Here is a 20,107-nt window from a genome sequence, read left to right as displayed (position 1 = left end):
AGAGCTGATAATTCATAGTAAATAAGGGAAACACATTTCAGGGCACCTTGTTATTATGCTGAAAAGTCTGTGTTTAATTTTTTTTTTTAATTACTTAGTATGATTTTCTTTTAGTATGAAATCTTGATAAATTTTGAACTAGCCCATTATTAAAGGACAACAGAAATTAGTTTGATTTTTAAAAGAAAAAGTTAAGATTTTAATTTTTTAGTTAAAATTAGTGACAATATAGAGAAATTTTATTATGAAATATTATAGTAGGAGGAATCTGTAGTTCATGTAGAATTACCCCCTTTTCATCTTACAAACGAGCACCTAAAATTTGTAGCACATAAGTGGTTTACCGGTAAGTTGTAGAGTAAGATAGGACCCTAGGGCATCTAACCCACATTCGTTGTCCTTTTAGATGTGTTGTGTTTGTTTCCTTCACCAGTAGGTTGGGATATTGTATTGATATTTCTAAAAGCAGTTGTAGACATTGGGGAAGACCAAGAAGTTTTATAAACTGTGACTACAGAATAGATTCAGGATGCTCTGAGAACCCTTTCAGCTCTTCTTTGTTTTAACAAGACATTAAAATGATGGTATCAAAGTGTTTAAATATATAAACCCACAACAATCAAGAGATTTCAGAATATCTTTGAAAGACAGGAGACAAGCGGAAGAGTGTGAAACTGAAGCAGTAGAACAAGGGGAACCATCGCCTACAATATGCCCAGGGACAGCTGAGGGGGAGTCTGATCCCCCTGCGGAAATAGCTCCATACTCAGGTGTGCATGTGGGGGAGAGAGTGACGTTAGTTAAGCAGGTGAGTGAAATAGGGGGAGCTCATTGAGTTTGTGCTTGAAAGAGTTGAATACCAGCCCCACCCTCCCTCTCCTGAAATGAGATAATTTCATTTTGAAAAAATTAAACTGGAGACAACTAGGGTAGCTACTGTGAGTTTTTACACCCTAGAAAAGAGTACCTGGGGGTATCCTATTATAGTTACTACCCACTTTTTCCTGCATTAGAAAAGCCAGTCAGTCACTGACTTCCAGGGAGCTTTTTGATCTCATTCTTAAATAGAAAATAACTGTCATACGCCTGGTAGTTGAGTAAAGCTTTCAATAAGAGAGGTGAGGAAAGAGTGAAAACAAATCCTAGTAGGACCAGGGAAAATTTAGGGGACAAAATAATTTAAGAAAAAACCCTACTTTGTGTCCTTAAAGAGGCTTAAAAGGAGCTGGAAACTTTAAAATAAGAATAGAGTGTTAATTAGAAAGGGAATGTCAGAAAGCAGAGAAATCTCTTGGAAATGAAAATGTGGTTGCTGAAATAAATTCAGTAGGAATTAAAGAAATTTCTCAATATATAAAAAAGAAAGAATGGAAAATGTGATAGAAGTGATATATTGGGAGAGGCTGCATCGAGGAGGTCCAGCATGTTCCTATTAAAAATTCTAGATCCAGAAAAAATTGGAGGGAAGCTGTCAAAGGGCAAGAAAATTCCCCATAGCTGAAAGTAAGCTTCAGGCCTCAAACTGAAAATAGCTAAACAAAAATAGCCTCTACCTAGATGCTCTTCACTATGAAATTTTAAAATACTGAAAAGATACATACATTACAGAGAAAAAAATACTGGTCACCTAAAAAAAAAAATCTGACTTTATTATTGTTGTCATCAGCACATGGATTCTGGAAGGCATTAGAAAGATACCTCCAAAGTTTTTCAGGCAAATAATTTTCACCTTAGGGTTTTGTATCCAGCCAGACTATCAGTCATAAGTAGAGGCTGACTAAGATATTTTATATGTAAAGAAATTTGAAAAGCTTACCCTCTGTGTTATACAAGTTATTTGTAGAAATAATCCAGCCAAATGAGGGAATAAACTAAGAAGGAAGGTAATAGGGGATTCAGGAAACATAGGGTTCAGTGCAGAGTCAGCTAATACAGATTTGAGAGCCTTCCATTAGTTGTGTGATTGACAGCTTAGAAACACATTGAGGCGTATTTTACTTACTATGCATTAGGTACTGTTGGAAGGGAGCAGGGAGAGGAAGAGGAGGAGGAAACTGAACTCCAGAGGGAAAAAGGCTACACTGACATAAACATAAAGTGAACTAAATTATGGTAGATTTTTTTGGGGGGTGGGGAGGGCGCTGCACCTCAGATTGCAGGATCTTAGTTCCCCGACCAGGGACTGAACTCACGTCCTTGGCAGTCAAAGTGTGAGTTCCTATAGTGAATAGCCAGTGAATTCCCTAAACTATTGTAGATTTTAAACTACTCCCTGGTGGCTCAGACGGTAAAGCATCTGCTTGCCGTGCAGGAGACCCGGGTTCAATCCCTGGGTTGGGAAGATCTGCTAGAGAAGGAAATGGCAACCCACTCCAGGAATCTTGCCTGGAAAATTCCATGGACTGAGGAGCCTGGTGGGCTACAGTCTATGGGGTTGCAAAGAGTCGGACACGACTGAGCAACTTCACTGGTGGACAAGAGAAGAATCCACTTTAACCTGACATTACGGGTGTCCCCCTTTTAAGTGACACACAAAGGCAGTGACCACCTATGTAATTTGTTGTCCAAACCAGAATGCTAATAATGTAAGGAGTCACTATACTTCTGTAACATCAGGACAGCAGGTATAAACTGGAACAGCCCAAGGCATCTGAGGGTATGTGGTCATGCTATGCAAGGGTAATGACATGGAAACAGTATAAGAGGTATAATCTATACATAGAGACACAGTATATGTCTGCAGTGGGCAATATTAATTTAATTGTAATAGTAGAAATACTGTCTTGGTTTGCAGCTTTTATTGTCAGCTTGCATGTAACAACAAATAACTAACCTGAACTATACTTAGTATGTATTAGTATTCACTTAGTATGTACTGAAATGTATCGTGTCCTGATATATACTTAGTATATATTATATTCTAAGTATTTTTAACATATAACTCATTTAATGCTCTGAATAACTCATTTAATGCCCTGAATAACCTTATGAGGTTGGTGCTAGTTTCATTCCCGCTTTTCAGAAAAGGAAGCTAAGCCAGAGAAGGAACTTGCCCAGCTTGTCCCTGATTTATGGTTGGATTGGGGCTTTGAGTTCAGGCTTTCTGCCTTTTCTCTTAAACATTGCTCCATACTGTCTCTCAAATAACAGAAAACTTAGCTGAATATAAATTAGTTGAATAATTTAATTATTAATTTAATAATTATAACTTAATTATAAATTTATAAATATATACTATATAAATATATATTATATATAAAGAATATATACTATGTATTATATTTATATATATTTATAAATATATAAACATAAATTTTATATATATAATAAATTATATAATACATATTTTATAATATATATTTTATACAATATATATTAATATATATATAATATATCATATTATAATTATATAATTATATTTTAATACAATTTAAATATAATATATAATATAATATATTTAAATATATAATATATAAATATAATATATTTAAATATATAATATATAAATATATATTCAAATATAATATAATATATTTATAATTTAATATATAATTATATGCTATATAATTATATATTATATATAATTATAATGTAATTATATATATTTCATAATTATAATTATATAATTATAGTATATTTTAATATATTATATGATTATTATATGTTATATATTTTAAATGCAATTATAATATATTATAGTTATAATAATATAATATATAATATTAATGTATAATTATATAATATATTATAAATTATATATATAATAGATTTTATATATAATATATAAATATTATAAACTAATTATAATTTATAAATATAAATTAGTTGAATATAAATTTCAACTTTGACAATATAAAAGCTAGGTTTGGAAGGTAGACAGGAGGTAGAAAAAAGGGGAAAAGACCGGAACGTCCTCATTTTACAAAGCGGAACATTGATAGAGTTTATAGTTGATCAGCAATATAGATTTTTAAGTATATCACTACATGTGGAAGAGATCATGACCAGTGGAAAAACTAATAATGACATAACTTTACTAAGCAGTGTGGATATAGGAAAGAGTGTAAAGGAACTAAATCCTTGCCTAATAAATTAGAAAGTTAACAGATACTGCCTCAAATTTAGTCAGAAATAATCATATAAGTATAGTATTTGGAAATGGAAAATTAAAAATGAGACTAGTTTTCTTAAACTTCATAAAGAAGGATATCCAGATAGCCAGTAAACATGGAAAAGTGCCCAACTTCATTAAGTAATAAGAGAGAAACAAATCAAAACTAGTAAAGCTACATGCTAGTGAGATTGACAGAGTCTGATAGTATCAGGTACTGTAGACCTGGAGTACTATGGGAATCTTCTACCCTGCTTATACTGAAGTATAAATCAATACTACTTTGAAGAGCGTTTAGCACTCTCCATCAACTGAAGGTATGTAAATACCCTGTAACCCAGCAGCCCTCACCTCCGCCCTGGGTAAATGCACCCGAATAACCGGTACAGCAGGATTCATGTGCTTGCGTTAGGACAAACAGAAAAAACCCAAAGTGTCCTGTAAGAGTGAAACATTAAATAAATTATGTATATTTGTACAGTGGGAAAGCTTTCAAGGAATAAAATTGTATAAACTATTGGTGAAAACATAATTATAGTTTCAGACAGTGAATCATTATAACTAGGCTCAAGCACATCTTTATTAATCAAAATAGGAACCATTACAGTCAACACTTGTTTACCAACAAGAAATAAGTTTTCTTATTCCTGTAGCATAAAAATCTATGCTTCAGGATTCAACAACTCTTTGAATAGCATTTTCTGCATCCTGCTGCTTGTGGAAGTGTTTTCCCTGCAAAAAGCTGTCAAGATGTTTGAGGAAGTGGCAGTCAGTTGGCGAGAGGTCAGGTGAATATGGCGGATGAGGCAAAACTTCATAGCCTAATTCACTCAACTTTTGAAGCTTTGGTTGTGTGATGTGAGGTCAGGTGTTGTCGTTGCAACCCAATGCCAGCTGCAGGTATTGGGATTTTCAGAGTATCTCATTGATTTACTGAGTGTACTTCTCAGATATAGTGGTTTCCCCAGGATTCAGAAAGCTGTCATGGATCAGACAGGCAGCAGACCACCAAACAGTGACTGTGACCGTTTTTTGGTGAAAATTTGGCTTTGGGAAGTACTCTGGAGCGTCTTCTTGGACCAGCCACTGAGGTGGTTGTCACTGGTCGTTGTATACAATCCACTTTTTGTTGTACATCACAATATGATTGAGAAATGGTTCATTGTTGTGAAATAAGAGAAGACAGCACTTTAAAATGATGATGTTTTTAAAATTTCTGGTCAGCTCATGAGGCACCCGGCTCCCCTTGTGGCTCAGCTGGTAAACCTCCTGTACTGCGGGAGACCTGGGTTCGATCCCTGGGTTGGGAAGATCCCCTGGAGAAGGGAAAGGTACCCACTCCAGTATCCTGGCCTGGAGAATTCCATGGACTGTATAGGCCATGGGGTCTCAAAGAGTCGGACACGACTGAGTGACTTTCACTTCACATGAGACACCTACTTATCAATCTTTTTTACCTTTCCAATTTGTTTCAAATGCCAAATGACCACAGAATGATTGATGTGGAGTTCTTCAGCAGCTTCTGATGTAGTTGTAAGGGGATCAGCTTTGCTGATGCTCTCAATTATCGTCAGTTTCTGATGGCCGACCGCTATACTCCTCATGTGTAAGGCTCTTGTCTCCTTCGTAAACTTCTTGAACCACCACTGCACTGTACATTCGTTAGCAGTTCCTGGGCCAAATGTGTTGTTAATGTTGCCAGTTATCATTTCCATAGTCTAAAATAAGTATTAAATAAAAACAGCAGGTAATAAATCGTTAGCAAAAAAAAAGTGAGAATGCACATTAAAATGATATATTGATATAACCACATTTATTTAGAATGTATTCCAATATCAAATAGCAAATTTCAACAATGCAGAAAACTGCACTTACTTTTGCCCCAACCTAATAGAACTACAGATAGCAATCTGGATGAATTTTTTAAAACAATGTTGAGTGAAAGAAATAAAATAGAAAAGACAGCGTACACCGTGATCCTTTACATAAAGTTGAAAGTGAACGTTGCTGCGTTATGTACGATTCTTTGAGACCCCATGGATAGTCCATGGAATTCTCTAGGTCAGAATACTGGAGTGGTGGGTAGCCTTTCCCTTCTCCAGGATATCTAACCAACCCAGGTCTCCTGCATTGCAGGCGGGTTCTTTACCAGCTGAGCCACAAGGGAAGACCAAGAATACTGGAGTGGGTAGCCTACCCCTTCTCCAGCAGATCTTCTCAACCCAGGAATTGAACCCAAGTTTCCTGCATTTCAGGAGAATTCTTTACCAACTGAGCTATCAGAGAAGCTCCATATGGTGAAAGATGCAGCCAGGTTAAAGGAAATGGTAGTCAAGAAATGAGGATGGTGTTTATAACTAGGGAAAGAGGCCTGAGATGAGGGAGGGATATGCGGGATCTTTAAGATGCTGACAAGTACTTGCAGATTTGAGTGGTGGTTATGGGTTATGTAAGTCACTGTAAGTTATGTAAGTTATGGGTCGTGGTCACTGTTTGGTGGTCTGCTGCCTGTCTGATCCATGACAGCTTTCTGAATCCTGGGGAAACCACTACGTCTGAGAAGTACACTCAGTAAATCAATGAGATACTCTGAAAATCCCAACCCCTGCCGCTTCGTCACATTGACACTTTTGTTCTGTGTACTTCTCAATATGCATATAATAATTTACAAGTAAAAACCTGCAAACCTGCTTAAAGAATTGGTCACCTCTAGGGTGCTGGATGTGGGTGTGGGACGAGACTGTTTCGTTTTAAGCCTTTCACTACTGTTTGCATTCGCATGTTCATTCACTCAACATTAATTGAATAGACTATGTACCAAGCATTCTTGTTAAAGAGTGCTTATAAGTTTTATTACATGTTTTAGCTCATGTAATCCTCACAAGAGCTCTGTGATGTGGGAGCTTATCTCCACTTTACACATAAGAAAGTTGAAGTGTAGCATTATGGAACTTGTCCAAAATTATAGAGCTAATGGGTAGGGCCAGGATTTTGCCTCAGAATTTTTAAAATATAATTTAAAAGAGAAATTTAATTACTAATTATAAGCAAAGAAGTATACACTTAAGGGAGATGCCAAGTTTTCACTTATCCAGTTACAGAAAAAGCACACATCTTTCATACTGTATACATCTTGCATTGGTAGGGATTTTCCTTATTCAGCAATTATTTATTGACTGCTTTGTGCTAGGTGCAGGTTTTGGGGATAAACAATAAAATACACCCCCTTTCTTCAAATAACTTGCATTCTAAGTGAGGAAACAAGCCAAAAGTTATTGTAGTGATTATATACCAAGTGATACATTGCTGATGACTGTATAAAATCTTAGGAATCTTTTAGAAAGCAGTTTGGGGATAGGTATCTCAAAGCCTGAAAAACATGTTTGCTTTGATCTCAGCCTCATTTTTATGGCTTTGTTGCAAGAATGTTTTTCTAAATATGGAAGAAGGTCTTCATGCATAAAAATGGTTATTTTGTCTTATAATATTGAAAAGTTGGAAGGGATTTAAATGTGTAATCAAAGGAATAGTTGGCCAGTAACCCCACTCAGTGAAATATTTTGTAGCCCGCTTGAAAAAAAAATCCAGGTTATGAATCAATCCCCTGATTATATGAGAAATGATTGATTTCAGTCATTTTAAATATTAAAAAAGGTTGAACATAAAATTTGGTATACAATATGATGGGAGCTTTGTTCCAGAAAAAGCAACCTAGCCAAAGGGAGGAAGGAGAGCAGATGACAGGAAAGATTTCTCCAAAGGCTTATCATTACTCTTACCTAACTAATAGAATATCAAGCAATTTTACTTTCTAATTTTTTTGGCTCCATATTTCTGTTTAAGGGACATGAATTATTTTGTAGGAGAGGGGTTCACTTTTTCAGAAAAATTTAACGCTGTGTTCTAATACTTTCCACTAGAGGGAGAAACTATTTCATGTTACTGCACGTTAGTGTGCTATTTAGAACCAGTCAAGAATATTGTAATTTAGTCTGCTTTGCTCAGACGGTGGTGAGGGTTTTTTGTTTGTTTTCGTATTTGTTTAGAATTTCTTTGAAATCAATTTTAGAAGATTTATTTAACCATTATATTAAAAGTAGAGGAATTTTTCTCCTTTTTCCCATCGAAAACTTGGTTGGCATTAGTAATGAAACTTTAAAGAATTTGAAGTTTTATAGACTGTCAATTTTTAAAGCATGTTCTGAGCATAAAAATATGTTCATTGAGCAAATTTTTGAAAGCAGTGAACAACTTACTGAAGGAAATAAAAGCCACCTCTGTTCTTTTTTCTTAAAAAGGTATTAAAGATATTTTTTCATGTCACTAAATATTTTTCTAAATCAGATAATTTGATAAAGCTTATGGACCATCTTCCAAGAAAAACACATAGATATATTTTGAATATAGAACTCCTCAGGCCCATTCATTAACTCTGGTTGAGCCCTCTTATCATTGTTATTTTCCTAGTGGTTTCATAGAGCATTCCTTCATATGGTGTGCTGTTTTTATTTAAACCAACCCCAATTTGGAGGCTCTTAGCTTTCCCCTAGAGTTTGATTATAAATAATCTTATGACATCATGTTTGTAGATAAATCTTTGCTCACATCTCTGATTTCCTTAGGGTGAACTGCTGATGTAAGATTGTTGCTGTGTACCAAAAGTCATTGTCCATAAAGTGATACCAGTTCCTCTCACAATGATAACATATAATAGAATTCCTTATTCTTTAAGTGATTGTTGAAAGCATTTAAAATGTATAAATACGCCTTACTGTTTTCATAGGTGTTCTGATTATTTATTGCTGCATTAGAAACCACCCGGAAACAATGACTTAAAACAATAACAGTCATTTATTTTGTTCTTGAACCTGGAGATTGAGTAGTATATTAATTTTCCTTTACTATACTCTTACTGACTTAAAATAATACCTATTTTACAAGCTCACAGTTCCGTAGGTCAGAAGTCCAAGCACAGCATGACTGAGTTCTCCACTCAGATACATAGTGGGAGCATGTGGGTTCCCTCCAGAGAGTGTTAAAGTGTGTGAAATTTAAGTGTAAGACATCAGGCCCCCGATGTTGGATGTTCATGTTTGTACTGGATGTTCATCAAACCTCACGAGTGTCATAGAACTAAAATCGAGATATCAGCCTGAAAGTGTTACTATCTGGAGGGTCCAAGAAAGAATACTTGCAAACTTCTTCAGCTCATTGGCATAATTCAGATTCTGCACTTGATTAAATAGAGGTCCTCGTTTCCATGCTGACTGTCAGCTGGGGGACAGTATCAGCTGCTAGAGGCCTCCCACTTGTATTCCCTGCCACAGCATCATGCTTGACTTCTTCAAAGCTGGTAATGGGGAATCTCCCTCTTGTCCCTTTTGTATTTCAGATCTTTAGGAGAAGTCCAGTTCCTTTTCCTTGGACGCCTGATCATATCACATCCACCCAGAATAATCTCCCTCTTTTCAAAGCAACTGATTTTGGAACATTAATTACATCTACAAAATCCCTTCACTACAGCACCTAGATTGAAAAACTGGCAGGATTGTGTACTTCAGCATAGGAATCTTAGGATCTCTTTTAGAATTCTGCCTACGCATAAGCAGTGTCCTCTGCTTCAAGGACCTAAGTGTCTTCAGTTCAGTTCAGTTGCTCAGTCATGTCCAACTCTTTGTGACCCTATGAATTGCAGCACTCCAGGCCTCCCTGTCCATCACCAACTCCTGGAGTTCACTCAGACTCACGTCCATCGAGTCGGTGATGCCATCCAGCCATCTCATCCTGTCGCCCCCTTCTCCTGCCCCCAATCCCTCCCAGCATCAGAGTTTTTTCCAGTGAGTCAACTCTTCGCATGAGGTGGCCAAAGTGCTGGAGTTTCAGCTTTAGCATCAGTCCTTCCAAAAGAAATCCCAGGGCTGATCTCCTTCAGAATGGACCGGTTGGATCTCCTTGCAGTCCAAGGGACTCTCAAGAGTCTTCTCCAACACCACAGTTCAAAAGCATCAATTCTTTGGCACTCAGCTTTCTTCACAGTCCAACTCTCACATCCATACATTACTACTGGAAAAACCATAGCCTTGACTAGACGGACCTTTGTTGGCAAAGTAACGTCTCTGCTTTTGAATATGCCATCTAGGTTGGTCATAACTTTCCTTCCAAGGAATAAATGTCTTTTAATTTCATGAGTTTTTAAGAATTGTGAGAGTTTACCAGTGTTCATTTTATTTTACTGACCTTCGTGAATGGAAAGACTACTACCTCTGTGGACAGGAATGGCACCCAGCTTCCTGAATTCACAGTATTGGTTCTGCTTCTTAGTGGTGTGAGCTTGGCTGTGCTGCTCTACTTACTCTGCTCCTTTGCCTCCATTTTCTCATCTGTAAGATAACATGAAGTTAGTATTGTTCTTTCCTCATATTTAATACCTAGGAAACTCCAGAATAGTGCTTGACATATAGTAAGTTGGTTTAAAAGTGATTACTCTTTTTAAAAAATGCTTTTGAATCTGCAGTTATGTAACTCAGGTATGTTAAGCATGTTCATTAATAGGGCTTCCTGCTGTAAAGAGACCCACAAATAAAAGCGGAATTTTTCTTTCTTGGTCTTAATTTTTTATTTCTGATTTACTATGTTATACGCATGCACCTTTTATGGTGAGCTGCCACAGATTTATGTTGGAAAGAGTGGGATTTAAATAAATCTTTACTATGCTAATTTGATATATTTCAATAATTAATTTCACAAGCATGATATGATATTCCAGGTAGCAGATTAAAGTCTGAGTTCTCTTCTGGCTCTACCCCTAAATCATGATGAAGTCTACAGTTGGAAATGCCTTGGAATATCATACTATGAATTAGGTATAATATTTACTCTGTTTCTTTACACTAGGAAAAACTGGAGGAGTGCTTAAAGCAGTTAAAGGAGGAAAGAGTAATAAGGCTTAAGGCTGATAAACGAGTCAGTGAGGTAAACAAGTTTCTCCTTACACTTTTGAAAGTTTCTTGGTTTTATTTTGATTTTATTTTAAGCCATATGCATATAGTTTGTAAACTTCAAAACTAATATGTTGCAAATTGGTGGTATCATATGGACCTTTACATTTACTGGTATTTAGTGATCATATGATCTAGATACAGGATGAAATAGAACTCTCACGTCTCATTTTCCTTTTAGGCATATGCTTATAGTTTATATATATTATTATATTATGTGTCCCAGAAGGTATGTTTTTAAAAATGCAAAAATTTGTTTTTTTGTGTATTGTGTGTGCTTTATATGATGTTAGCTTATTTTCTGTTCATGATTATTTGATTCAAGAAAGCATATTTTGTGTATATATTGTATATCTAGTAACGTAAATGACATGATGAGACTTTACTGGCAGTGAATTAGGAAAATGAGTCATTTAAATAAATATAAGATATTGGAAAACTAGTAAGAATGCAATGAAAGTAAAAATACATACTGTGAGAATTACATTAGGTAATGTGCATGAAAGCAGAGCATAAGCTAGAAAGTTCTATATGAATAAAATCCATTCCAGAGTGAGTGTAGGGAGGGAGTTTTGAAAGTGCATCTACTGGATTGGTGGACACTAGTTCATTCAGTAAATATTGAACACCTGCTTATGTAAGACATGAGGGCATCATGAACATAACGACCTTTCTGAGAAATACTAGAGTTGATTTTTATATAGGGCAAATCAGAAATAATGATCTAAAGAAGAATGCATGGGAGTGAATATTTCAAGAAGCCAAGGAGAATATTGGTGATGGTACAGTTAATAAATTGGGCTGGTTATGATTTAGGACTTTTAAACTTAAGCATTGGATATTTTAGTTATTCCTTAACATTCAGCAGAGTTGCAATATGCTTTGTTCAAATTAGGTTCTGTGCTTCATTTTCTAATTTAAGGGAAACTTAATATCGGGTAATTTTCTAATGTGGAATGAGGATCCATTATGAATTTAACCAGTTTAAAATGTGATCTTTTGAAAGATCATTAATAAAACAATCATTTCAGTTTATTTATATATATGTTGTATAGGAGACTTTGTTGAGTGCCTCTGCCTTTCGGTTATTATGTGATATGGTCTCTGTCTTAACTGATGGAGAGTTAGATTAATTACAAATTAATTACATTTGAGGATCACAGAGGATGAGATGGTTGGATGGCATTACCGACACAATGGACAGGAGTTTGAGCAAATGCCAGGAGATGGTGAAGGACAGGGAAGCCTGGTATGCTGCAGTCCATGGAGTCGTAAAGTCAGACACGACTGAGTGACTGAACAACAAATTGCACTTTGAATGTTTTAGTTTTATTCTTTAGACTAGATGAGACTACTTTTGTTTTCTTTTGATGATAGTGAGAAAAAATCATGTCAAATATTTTCAATCTTCTTTTATAGTTGGAACATGAAAATGCCCAGTTAAGAAATATAAATTTCTCTTTGTCTGAAGCCCTTCATGCACACTCATTGACAAGCATGATCCTGGATGATGAAGGTGTTTTGGGCAGCATTGAGAATTCTTTCCGAAAGTTCCATGCTTTCTTGGATCTCCTTAAAGATGCTGGGTTAGTTCCTTTCTCTTCGTGGCATTCTTCTCTTTGTAACTATAGAGGTAGTTTGCTGAGGAACTTGAGCAGTTTTTATTACTTCCATGACCATATTTAGCCAAATGCAGTGAATTATAGGTAATAGAGTTGATTTTTTTTTTTTAATGAGGAAATGTATAAAGAAAAGCAAACAGGGGAGCCTGCTTTGGTAGAGTGGGAAGCCCGTTATAAACAAGTAACCTGTAGACAGAGTAATTAGTAGGTATAATATTTTGTAAAGACTACGTTGAAGGCAATTTTAATTGAAAATATTTGGGAATGCGTATGAATTTTACTGCCTTTCACTTATTTTTCTTGTTCAATAAGTTTGAGTTAAGATTGTTTTTGTCTTGGACTTAAAAACAATTATATAGGGAAGATGCAGGTCAGTGGTTCTTAACCAGGAGCAGTTTTGTCGAAAGAGGGAAGTGGAGATTGATAATTGATGGAGTGCTGTTTGGTCAGGGAATGAATTGGTATTGGGAAGGAAGAAGCAGACGCTTCTTGGGAGCTGGAGGAATAGTAATGGAGTGTGGGAATGGAGGTGAGAGGCAGTGGATGGTATGTGTGGTCGATGTTGAAGCTGCTAGTGAGAGTGTTTGAAATGGAGTGGTAATAGGCAAGGAGATGGGATGTATCCCAGAGGATGACTCTTTTGGAAAGGGCTGAGAATGCGGAAGAGAGAGGCTTGTAGTCTGGAGTAGGTGTTGGCTTTTAAGATGTTAGAAGTGTTTCCTGATTGTAGGTCTGGGGATATCTAAGCTGCTCTTCCGTGATTATAGTAACTTTTGTCTTTTTCTCCTTTTCTCCTCTGGCCCAGGCTTGGGCAGCTGGCCACAATGGCTGGTATAGATCAGTCAGATTTTCATTTACTAGGTCGTCCCCAGATGAATTCTACTGTTAGTAGTCCACCTAAAGAAAAAAAGAAGGCACTTGAAGAAGAAAAATCAGAATTACAGCAGAGTGCCTTAGGACAGATGCAAAATATCCAAGTAAGTGGACAGAACAGAACTTAATGATTCTAAGAGCAATTGGCAAAAAGGAAATTTCCAAATCAGAAAGAAGATAATAATGATCAGTCTCTGAGAGTTCATATGGTGAGGAGCTAGAAGCCTCTTTGAGCTACTTTTTGATAGATTAGTACATTTGTGCCTAGTAAATTTCATGATACTGCATTGTTGTAAATAAGAAAACTGGAAATTCTTTTGAAAATTTTATGACTTAAAGCAAACTATCCTTAGTGAAGAAAGAAAACCTTAGAGAAAATATCCTAAACTTTAAATTGTATAAATGCCTGTTCTATTCATATTTCATCTAGGTTTCTATTTGTATGCAGTCAGCTTACAATGAAGGAACACTAATGAAGGTACAATTACTGATATAGATAATTATTTAAAATAAGTGGTCCAGACATAGTTCATAGGCAGTATACTATAGTGAGTCACCTGGTTATGGAAATGGGAGGGGGAAACCTGTCAGTTTTTCCTCCAGCCTTATGTGGAGCCTCCAACTCTCACCTTAGCCAGTCTCAAACTGGTCTTGAAAACTGACAGCTTGGATACACAGTCTGGTCACAAACTGGACACATTTTTACATGTTTTCCATTTTGTAAAACTGTGTAAAAAACTGGTTTACATATACCTGGAGGATAGAAAAGAAATTAATTTTCTTACAGAATAGGGTTTTATTTTTAGTAAGGGAAAGGAAATAGGTAATAACTACCGTAAACACTGAAGTCTGAAAATGTAGCAGACATAATCTTGGATATATCTAAGTTGAGAATCACTTGCAAGATATAATTAGAAAAAAAACTGGCTCTGAAATCTTCTAAATTATCAATTGACTGTTTTAATAATAAGATCGCAGAGTAACATTGAAATTTCAGACTCCACTTTTTAATGGTTAGGCTTCCCAAGTGGTGCTAGAGGTAAAGAACCCACCTACAATACAGGACACGTGAAAAGACATGGGTTTGATCCCTGGGTTAGGAAGATCCCTTGGAGAAGGAAATGTCAACCCACTCTAGTATTCTTGCCTGGAGAAACCTATGGACAGAGGATCCTGGCAGGCTACAGTCCATGGGGTCACAGAGAGTTGGATATGACTGAAGCGACTGAATGCTTTCAACGGTAGGCCTTGTTCATCACTGAATTTTTGTCTTGTCTTGTTTTTCTCTCCAGTTTCAGAAAATTACAGGTGATGCTAGAATTCCATTGCCTGTCGACACCTTCCATGTCCCAGCCTCTACTCAGGAGACCTTAGAGACTTCCAAAGACAACCTGGGAGTCCCAGTCACAGAACAGCGGCAGGAGTCTTTTGAAGATTTCATTGCTAGAGCATGTGCTCCTTCAGCAGATGTAATTTGTGGAACTGGAAGTCAAAGAAAAGAAGAGGAGTTATCTAGAAATAGCAGGCCTGCCTCAGAAAAAATGACCAAAACAGGTGAATATATCAAAAAGCACTCTGCTAAGAAACAGCCTGGGAAGGACTTGCATTCCTGCTCTGACTCACCTGTAAAGCAGAAAAGCAGAGGAATCGGGCAGAATAGCTCATTGGTTAATGAACCAATTAAAAGCGAGTCTTCGAAAAAACACATTTCTGTTAAGAAAGAGAGTGAAATACTGACTGTTTCATCAAAGACAACTAGAAGTAAACTCAATCTTCTTGAACATTCTGAAAATGATACTCTTGGATCTGATTTTGAATGTCAAGAAAGCATCCATACTCTATCACGCCTGACATAGGTCTAAATCTTTTAAAATTATGTTTTTACCTTCAAATTTTAATAAATTACTTGTTTTTATTATAGCATTTGGTGTTTTAAAATATATGACTGGGAGCCATTAGAGAAAGATTTATTTCTACTTTTTATTATAATGAACATTTTGGTGTATGGTACACTTTCCTTTTTGGCAATTTGCACCATTCAATTGGCTAGTGTCTACTGAAGGCTTAATATGTACAGGACTTTTCTGGGTGCTGTTTCAGCAGTGAGCAAGATAAAGCTCTACTATCTTAAAACTAAGACTCTATGGTGGGAGAAAATATGAATAATAAAGTTGGCTAAGGGGACTAGAAAGGGGTGGGAAAAATAAATAGTTTTACCACTTAGTTAAATGTCAAACTATTATAAATCATATGGCCAGAAGTCATTGGTGTATTTTCATTCACAGTAACCAGGCAGAATCAAACATTTACCAAGACACTTAATCATGTTACAGGTTATGCAACCCTATAAGGTAGGGAACTGCTTCCATACCCATTTTGTAGATGAGTCATTATGTGAGTTGCCCACAGTTTACACAGCTGGCACAGGAGGGCTGAGAGGAGCTACTCCACGTTCAAGGTCAGGAGGGACAGCTGTGAGGAAATACCGCTCGTCTAAGGTAAGGAGCAGTGGCTGTGTTTTGCTGGAGCAGACGGTAGGTGTTGCAAGAGGGCATCAGAGGGCAGACACACAAACCATAATCACAGAAAACTACTCAATCTAATCACATGGACCACAGCCTTGTCTAACTCAATGAAACTAAGCCATGCCATACGGGGCCACCCAAGACAGGCAGGTCATGCTATAGAGGTCTGACAGAATGTGGTCCACTGGAGAAGGGAATGGCAAACCACTTCAGTATTCTTGCCTTGAGAACCCCATTAACAGTATGAAAAGGCAAAATGATAGGATACTGAAAGAGGAACTCCCCAGGTCGGTAGGTGCCCAATATGCTACTGGAAATCAGTGGAGAAATAACTCCAGAAAGAATGAAGGGATGGAGCCAAAGCATAAACAATACCCAGTTGTGGATATGATTGGTGATAGAAGCAAGGTCCGATGCTATAAAGAGCAATATTGCATAGGAACCTGGAATGTCAAGTCCATGAATCAAGGCAAATTGGAAGTGGTCAAACGAGATGGCAAGAGTGAACGTCGATGTTCTAGGAATCAGTGAACTAAAATGGACTGGAATGGGTGAATTTAACTCAGATGACCATTATATCTACTGCTGCGGGCAGGAATCCCTCAGAAGAAATGGAATAGCCATCATGGTCAACAAAAGAGTCCGAAATGCAGTCCTTGGATGCAATCTCAAAAACGACAGAATGATCTCTGTTCATCTCCAAGGCAAACCATTCAATATCACAGTAATCCAAGTCTATGCCCCAACCAGTAATGCTGAAGAAGCTGAAGTTGAATGGTTCTATGAAGACCTACAAGACCTTTTAGAACTAACACCCCCAAAAGATGTCCTTTTCATTATAGGGGACTGGAATGCAAAAATAGGAAGTCAAGAAACACCTGGGGTAACAGGCAAATTTGGCCTTGGAGTACAGAATGAAGCAGGGCAAAGACTAATAGAGTTTTGCCAAGAGAATGCACTGGTCGTAGCAAACACCCTCTTCCAACAACACAAGAGAAGACTCTACACATGGACATCACCAGATGGTCAACACCGAAATCAGATTGATTATATTCTTTGCAGCCAAAGATGGAGAAGCTCTATACAGTCAACAAAAACAAGACCAGGAGCTGACTGTGGCTCAGATCATGAACTCCTTATTGCCAAATTCAGAGTTAACTTGAAGAAAGTAGGGGAAAGAACTAGACCATTCAGGTATGACCTAAATCAAATTCCTTATGATTATACAGTGGAAGTGAGAAATAGATTAAAGGGACTAGATCTGATAGACAAAGAGCCTGATGAACTATGGACGGAGGTTTGTGATATTGTACAGGAGACAGGGATCAAGATGATCCCCATAGAAAACAAATGCAAAAAAGCAAAATGGCTGTCTGGGGAGGCCTTACAAATAGCTGTGAAAACAAGAGATGCGAAAAGCAAAGGAGAAAAGGAAAGATATAAGCATCTGAATGCAGAGTTCTGAAGAATAGCAAGGAGAGATAAAGCCTTCCTCAGTGATCAATGCAAAGAAATAGAGGAAAAGAACAGAATGGGAAAGACTAGAGATCTCTTCAAGAAAATTAGAGATACCAAGGGAACGTTTCATGCAAAGATGGGCTTGATAAAGGCCAGAAATGGTATGGACCTAATAGAAACAGAAGATATTATAGAAGAAGTGGCAAGAATACACAGAAGAACTGTACAAAAAAGATCTTCACGACCAAGATAATCACGGTGATGTATCACTCCCCTAGAGCCAGACATCCTGGAATGTGAAGTCAAGTGGGCCTTAGAAAGCATCCCTACGAACAAAGCTGGTGGAGGTGATGGAATTCCAGTTGAGCTATCTCAAATCCTGGAAGATGACACTGTGAAAGTGCTGCACTCAATATGCCAGCAAATTTGGAAAACTCAGCAGTGGCCACAGAACTGGAAAAGGTCAGTTTTCATGCCAATCCCCAAAAAAGGTAATGCCAAAGAATGCTCAGACTGTCACACAATTGCACTCGTGTCACACGCTATTAAAGTAATGCTCAAAATTCTCCAAGCCAGGCTTCAGCAATACATGAACCATGAACCAATACAGTTACCATGAACTTCCAGATGTTCAAGCTGGATTTAGAAACGGCAGAGGAACCAGAGATCAAATTGCCAACATCTGCTGGATCATTGAAAAAGCAAGAGAGTTCCAGAAAAACATCTACTTCTGCTTTATTGACTATGCCAAAGCCTTTGACCGTGTGGATCACAATAAACTGGAAAATTCTTCAAGAGATGGAAATACCAGACCACCTCACCTGCCTCTTGAAAAGCCTATATGCAGGTCAGGAAGCCACAGAACTGGACATGGAACAACAGACTGGTTCCAAATAGGAAAAGGAGTCTGTCAAGGCTGTGTATTGTCACCCTGCTTATTTAACTTGTACGCAGAGTACATCATGAGAAACGCTGGGCTGAAAGAAGCACAAGCTGGAATCAAGATTGCCGGGAGAAATATCAATCACCTCAGATATGCAGATGACACCACCCTTATGGCAGAAAGTGAAGAGGAACTCAAAAGCCTCTTGATGAAAGTGAAAGTGGAGAGTGAAAAAGTTGGCTTAAAGCTCAACATTCAGAAAACAAAGATCATGGTATCTGGTCCCATCACTTCATGGGAAATAGATGGGGAAACACTGAAACAGTGTCAGACTTTATTTTTGGGGGCTCCAAAATCCCTGCAGATGGTGACTGCAGAGACGCTTACTCCTTGGAAGGAAAGTTATGACCAACTTAGATAGCTATTCAAAAGCAGAGACATTACTTTGCCAACAAAGGTCTGTCTAGTCAAGGCTATGGTTTTTCCAGTGGTCTTGTATGGATGTGAGAGTTGGACTGTGAAGAAAGCTGAGCGCCGAAGAATTGATGCTTTTGAACTGTGGTGTTGGAGAAGACTCTTGAGAGTCCCTTGGACTGCAAGGAGATCCAGCCAGTCCATTCTAAAGGAGATCAGTCCTGGGTGTTCTTTGGAAGGACTGATGCTAAAGCTGAAACTCCAATACTTTGGCCACCTCATGGGAAGAGCTGACTCATTGGAAAAGACTCTGATGCTGGGAGGGATTGGGGGCAGGAGGAGAAGGGGACGACAGAGGATGAGATGGCTGGATGGCATCACGGACTCGATGGACATGAGTTTGAGTAAACTCTGGGAGTTGGTGATGGACAGGGAGGCCTGGCGTGCTGCCGTCCATGGGGCTGCAAAGAGTCGGACACGACTGAGCAACTGAACTGAACTGACAGAACCAAGGGCTGATGAGGTTGCAAAGCAGCTGTACTTCTCAGATTGCTCGTGGAAATGCAAAATGATGCAGTCCTTCAAAACAGATTGGCAGTGTCTTTAAACTTAAATATACCAGCATTTTCACAAGTTACATGAAAACTTGAAAGCATGAGTGAAAGCCACTCAGTCATGTCCAACTCTTTGTGACCCCATTGACTATACAGTCCATAGAATTCTCCAGACCAGAATACTGGAGTGGGTAGTCTTTCCTTTCTCCAGGTGATCTTCCCAACCCAGGGATCGAACCCAAGTGTTCTACATTGGAGGTAGATTCTCTACCAGCTGAGCCACAAGGGAAGCCCACATGAAAACTTGTGTTCACATAAAAACATGTACATGTTTTATAGCAGTGGTTTATAGCAGCTGTACTCATAATCATCAAAATAGCTTCCAGCAGGTAGATGGATAAACAAATCATGGTCATCCACACAATGGAATACTACTCAGCAATTAAAAAGGAATAAATTTTTAACTCATATATTCAAAATAATATGCTAAGTTAATGAAACCAAAAGTTTACATCTTTATGTAGTCTCAAAAGATACATTGTGATTCCATTATATACTATTCTTGAACAGGCAAAACTATGGTAATGAGATTTTGATCATTGACTGCCAGGAGTTGGGGTGAGAAGATTTGATTACCAAGAAGATGTGCAAGGGGTTTTTTTACAGTGA

General features: G+C 37.4%; 1 protein-coding gene and 1 non-coding gene across 6 annotated transcripts in view; both read left to right on the top strand.

The window, feature by feature from the left end:
• The window catches only part of CEP78 (centrosomal protein 78), a 37,690-nt gene extending 22,166 nt beyond the window's left edge, over window positions 1-15,524 (top strand). For 2 of the 5 annotated variants that reach the window (XM_042243322.1, XM_012122261.4), the window contains 5 exons: window positions 11,006-11,083; window positions 12,529-12,695; window positions 13,537-13,708; window positions 14,035-14,082; window positions 14,897-15,524. In XM_042243322.1, the coding sequence (XP_042099256.1) occupies window positions 11,006-11,083; window positions 12,529-12,695; window positions 13,537-13,708; window positions 14,035-14,082; window positions 14,897-15,460 (1,029 nt within the window). In that variant the 3' untranslated portion in view covers window positions 15,461-15,524. The remainder of the gene's footprint in view (window positions 1-11,005; window positions 11,084-12,528; window positions 12,696-13,536; window positions 13,709-14,034; window positions 14,083-14,896) is intronic. The other 3 variants (XM_060410905.1, XM_012122269.4, XM_012122292.4) reach the window with 2 other exon arrangements.
• TRNAG-GCC (transfer RNA glycine (anticodon GCC)) lies at window positions 2,270-2,341 on the top strand. The gene has a single exon. It is a non-coding gene; the product is annotated as a tRNA-Gly (tRNA).
• Window positions 15,525-20,107: the final 4,583 nt, after the last annotated feature.

Source organism: Ovis aries, chromosome 2, assembly GCF_016772045.2.
Source record: "Ovis aries strain OAR_USU_Benz2616 breed Rambouillet chromosome 2, ARS-UI_Ramb_v3.0, whole genome shotgun sequence".
Lineage (NCBI taxonomy): Eukaryota > Metazoa > Chordata > Mammalia > Artiodactyla > Bovidae > Ovis > Ovis aries.
Note: the sequence above shows the minus strand (reverse complement) of the source record. Positions and strands in the feature narration are given on the sequence as shown.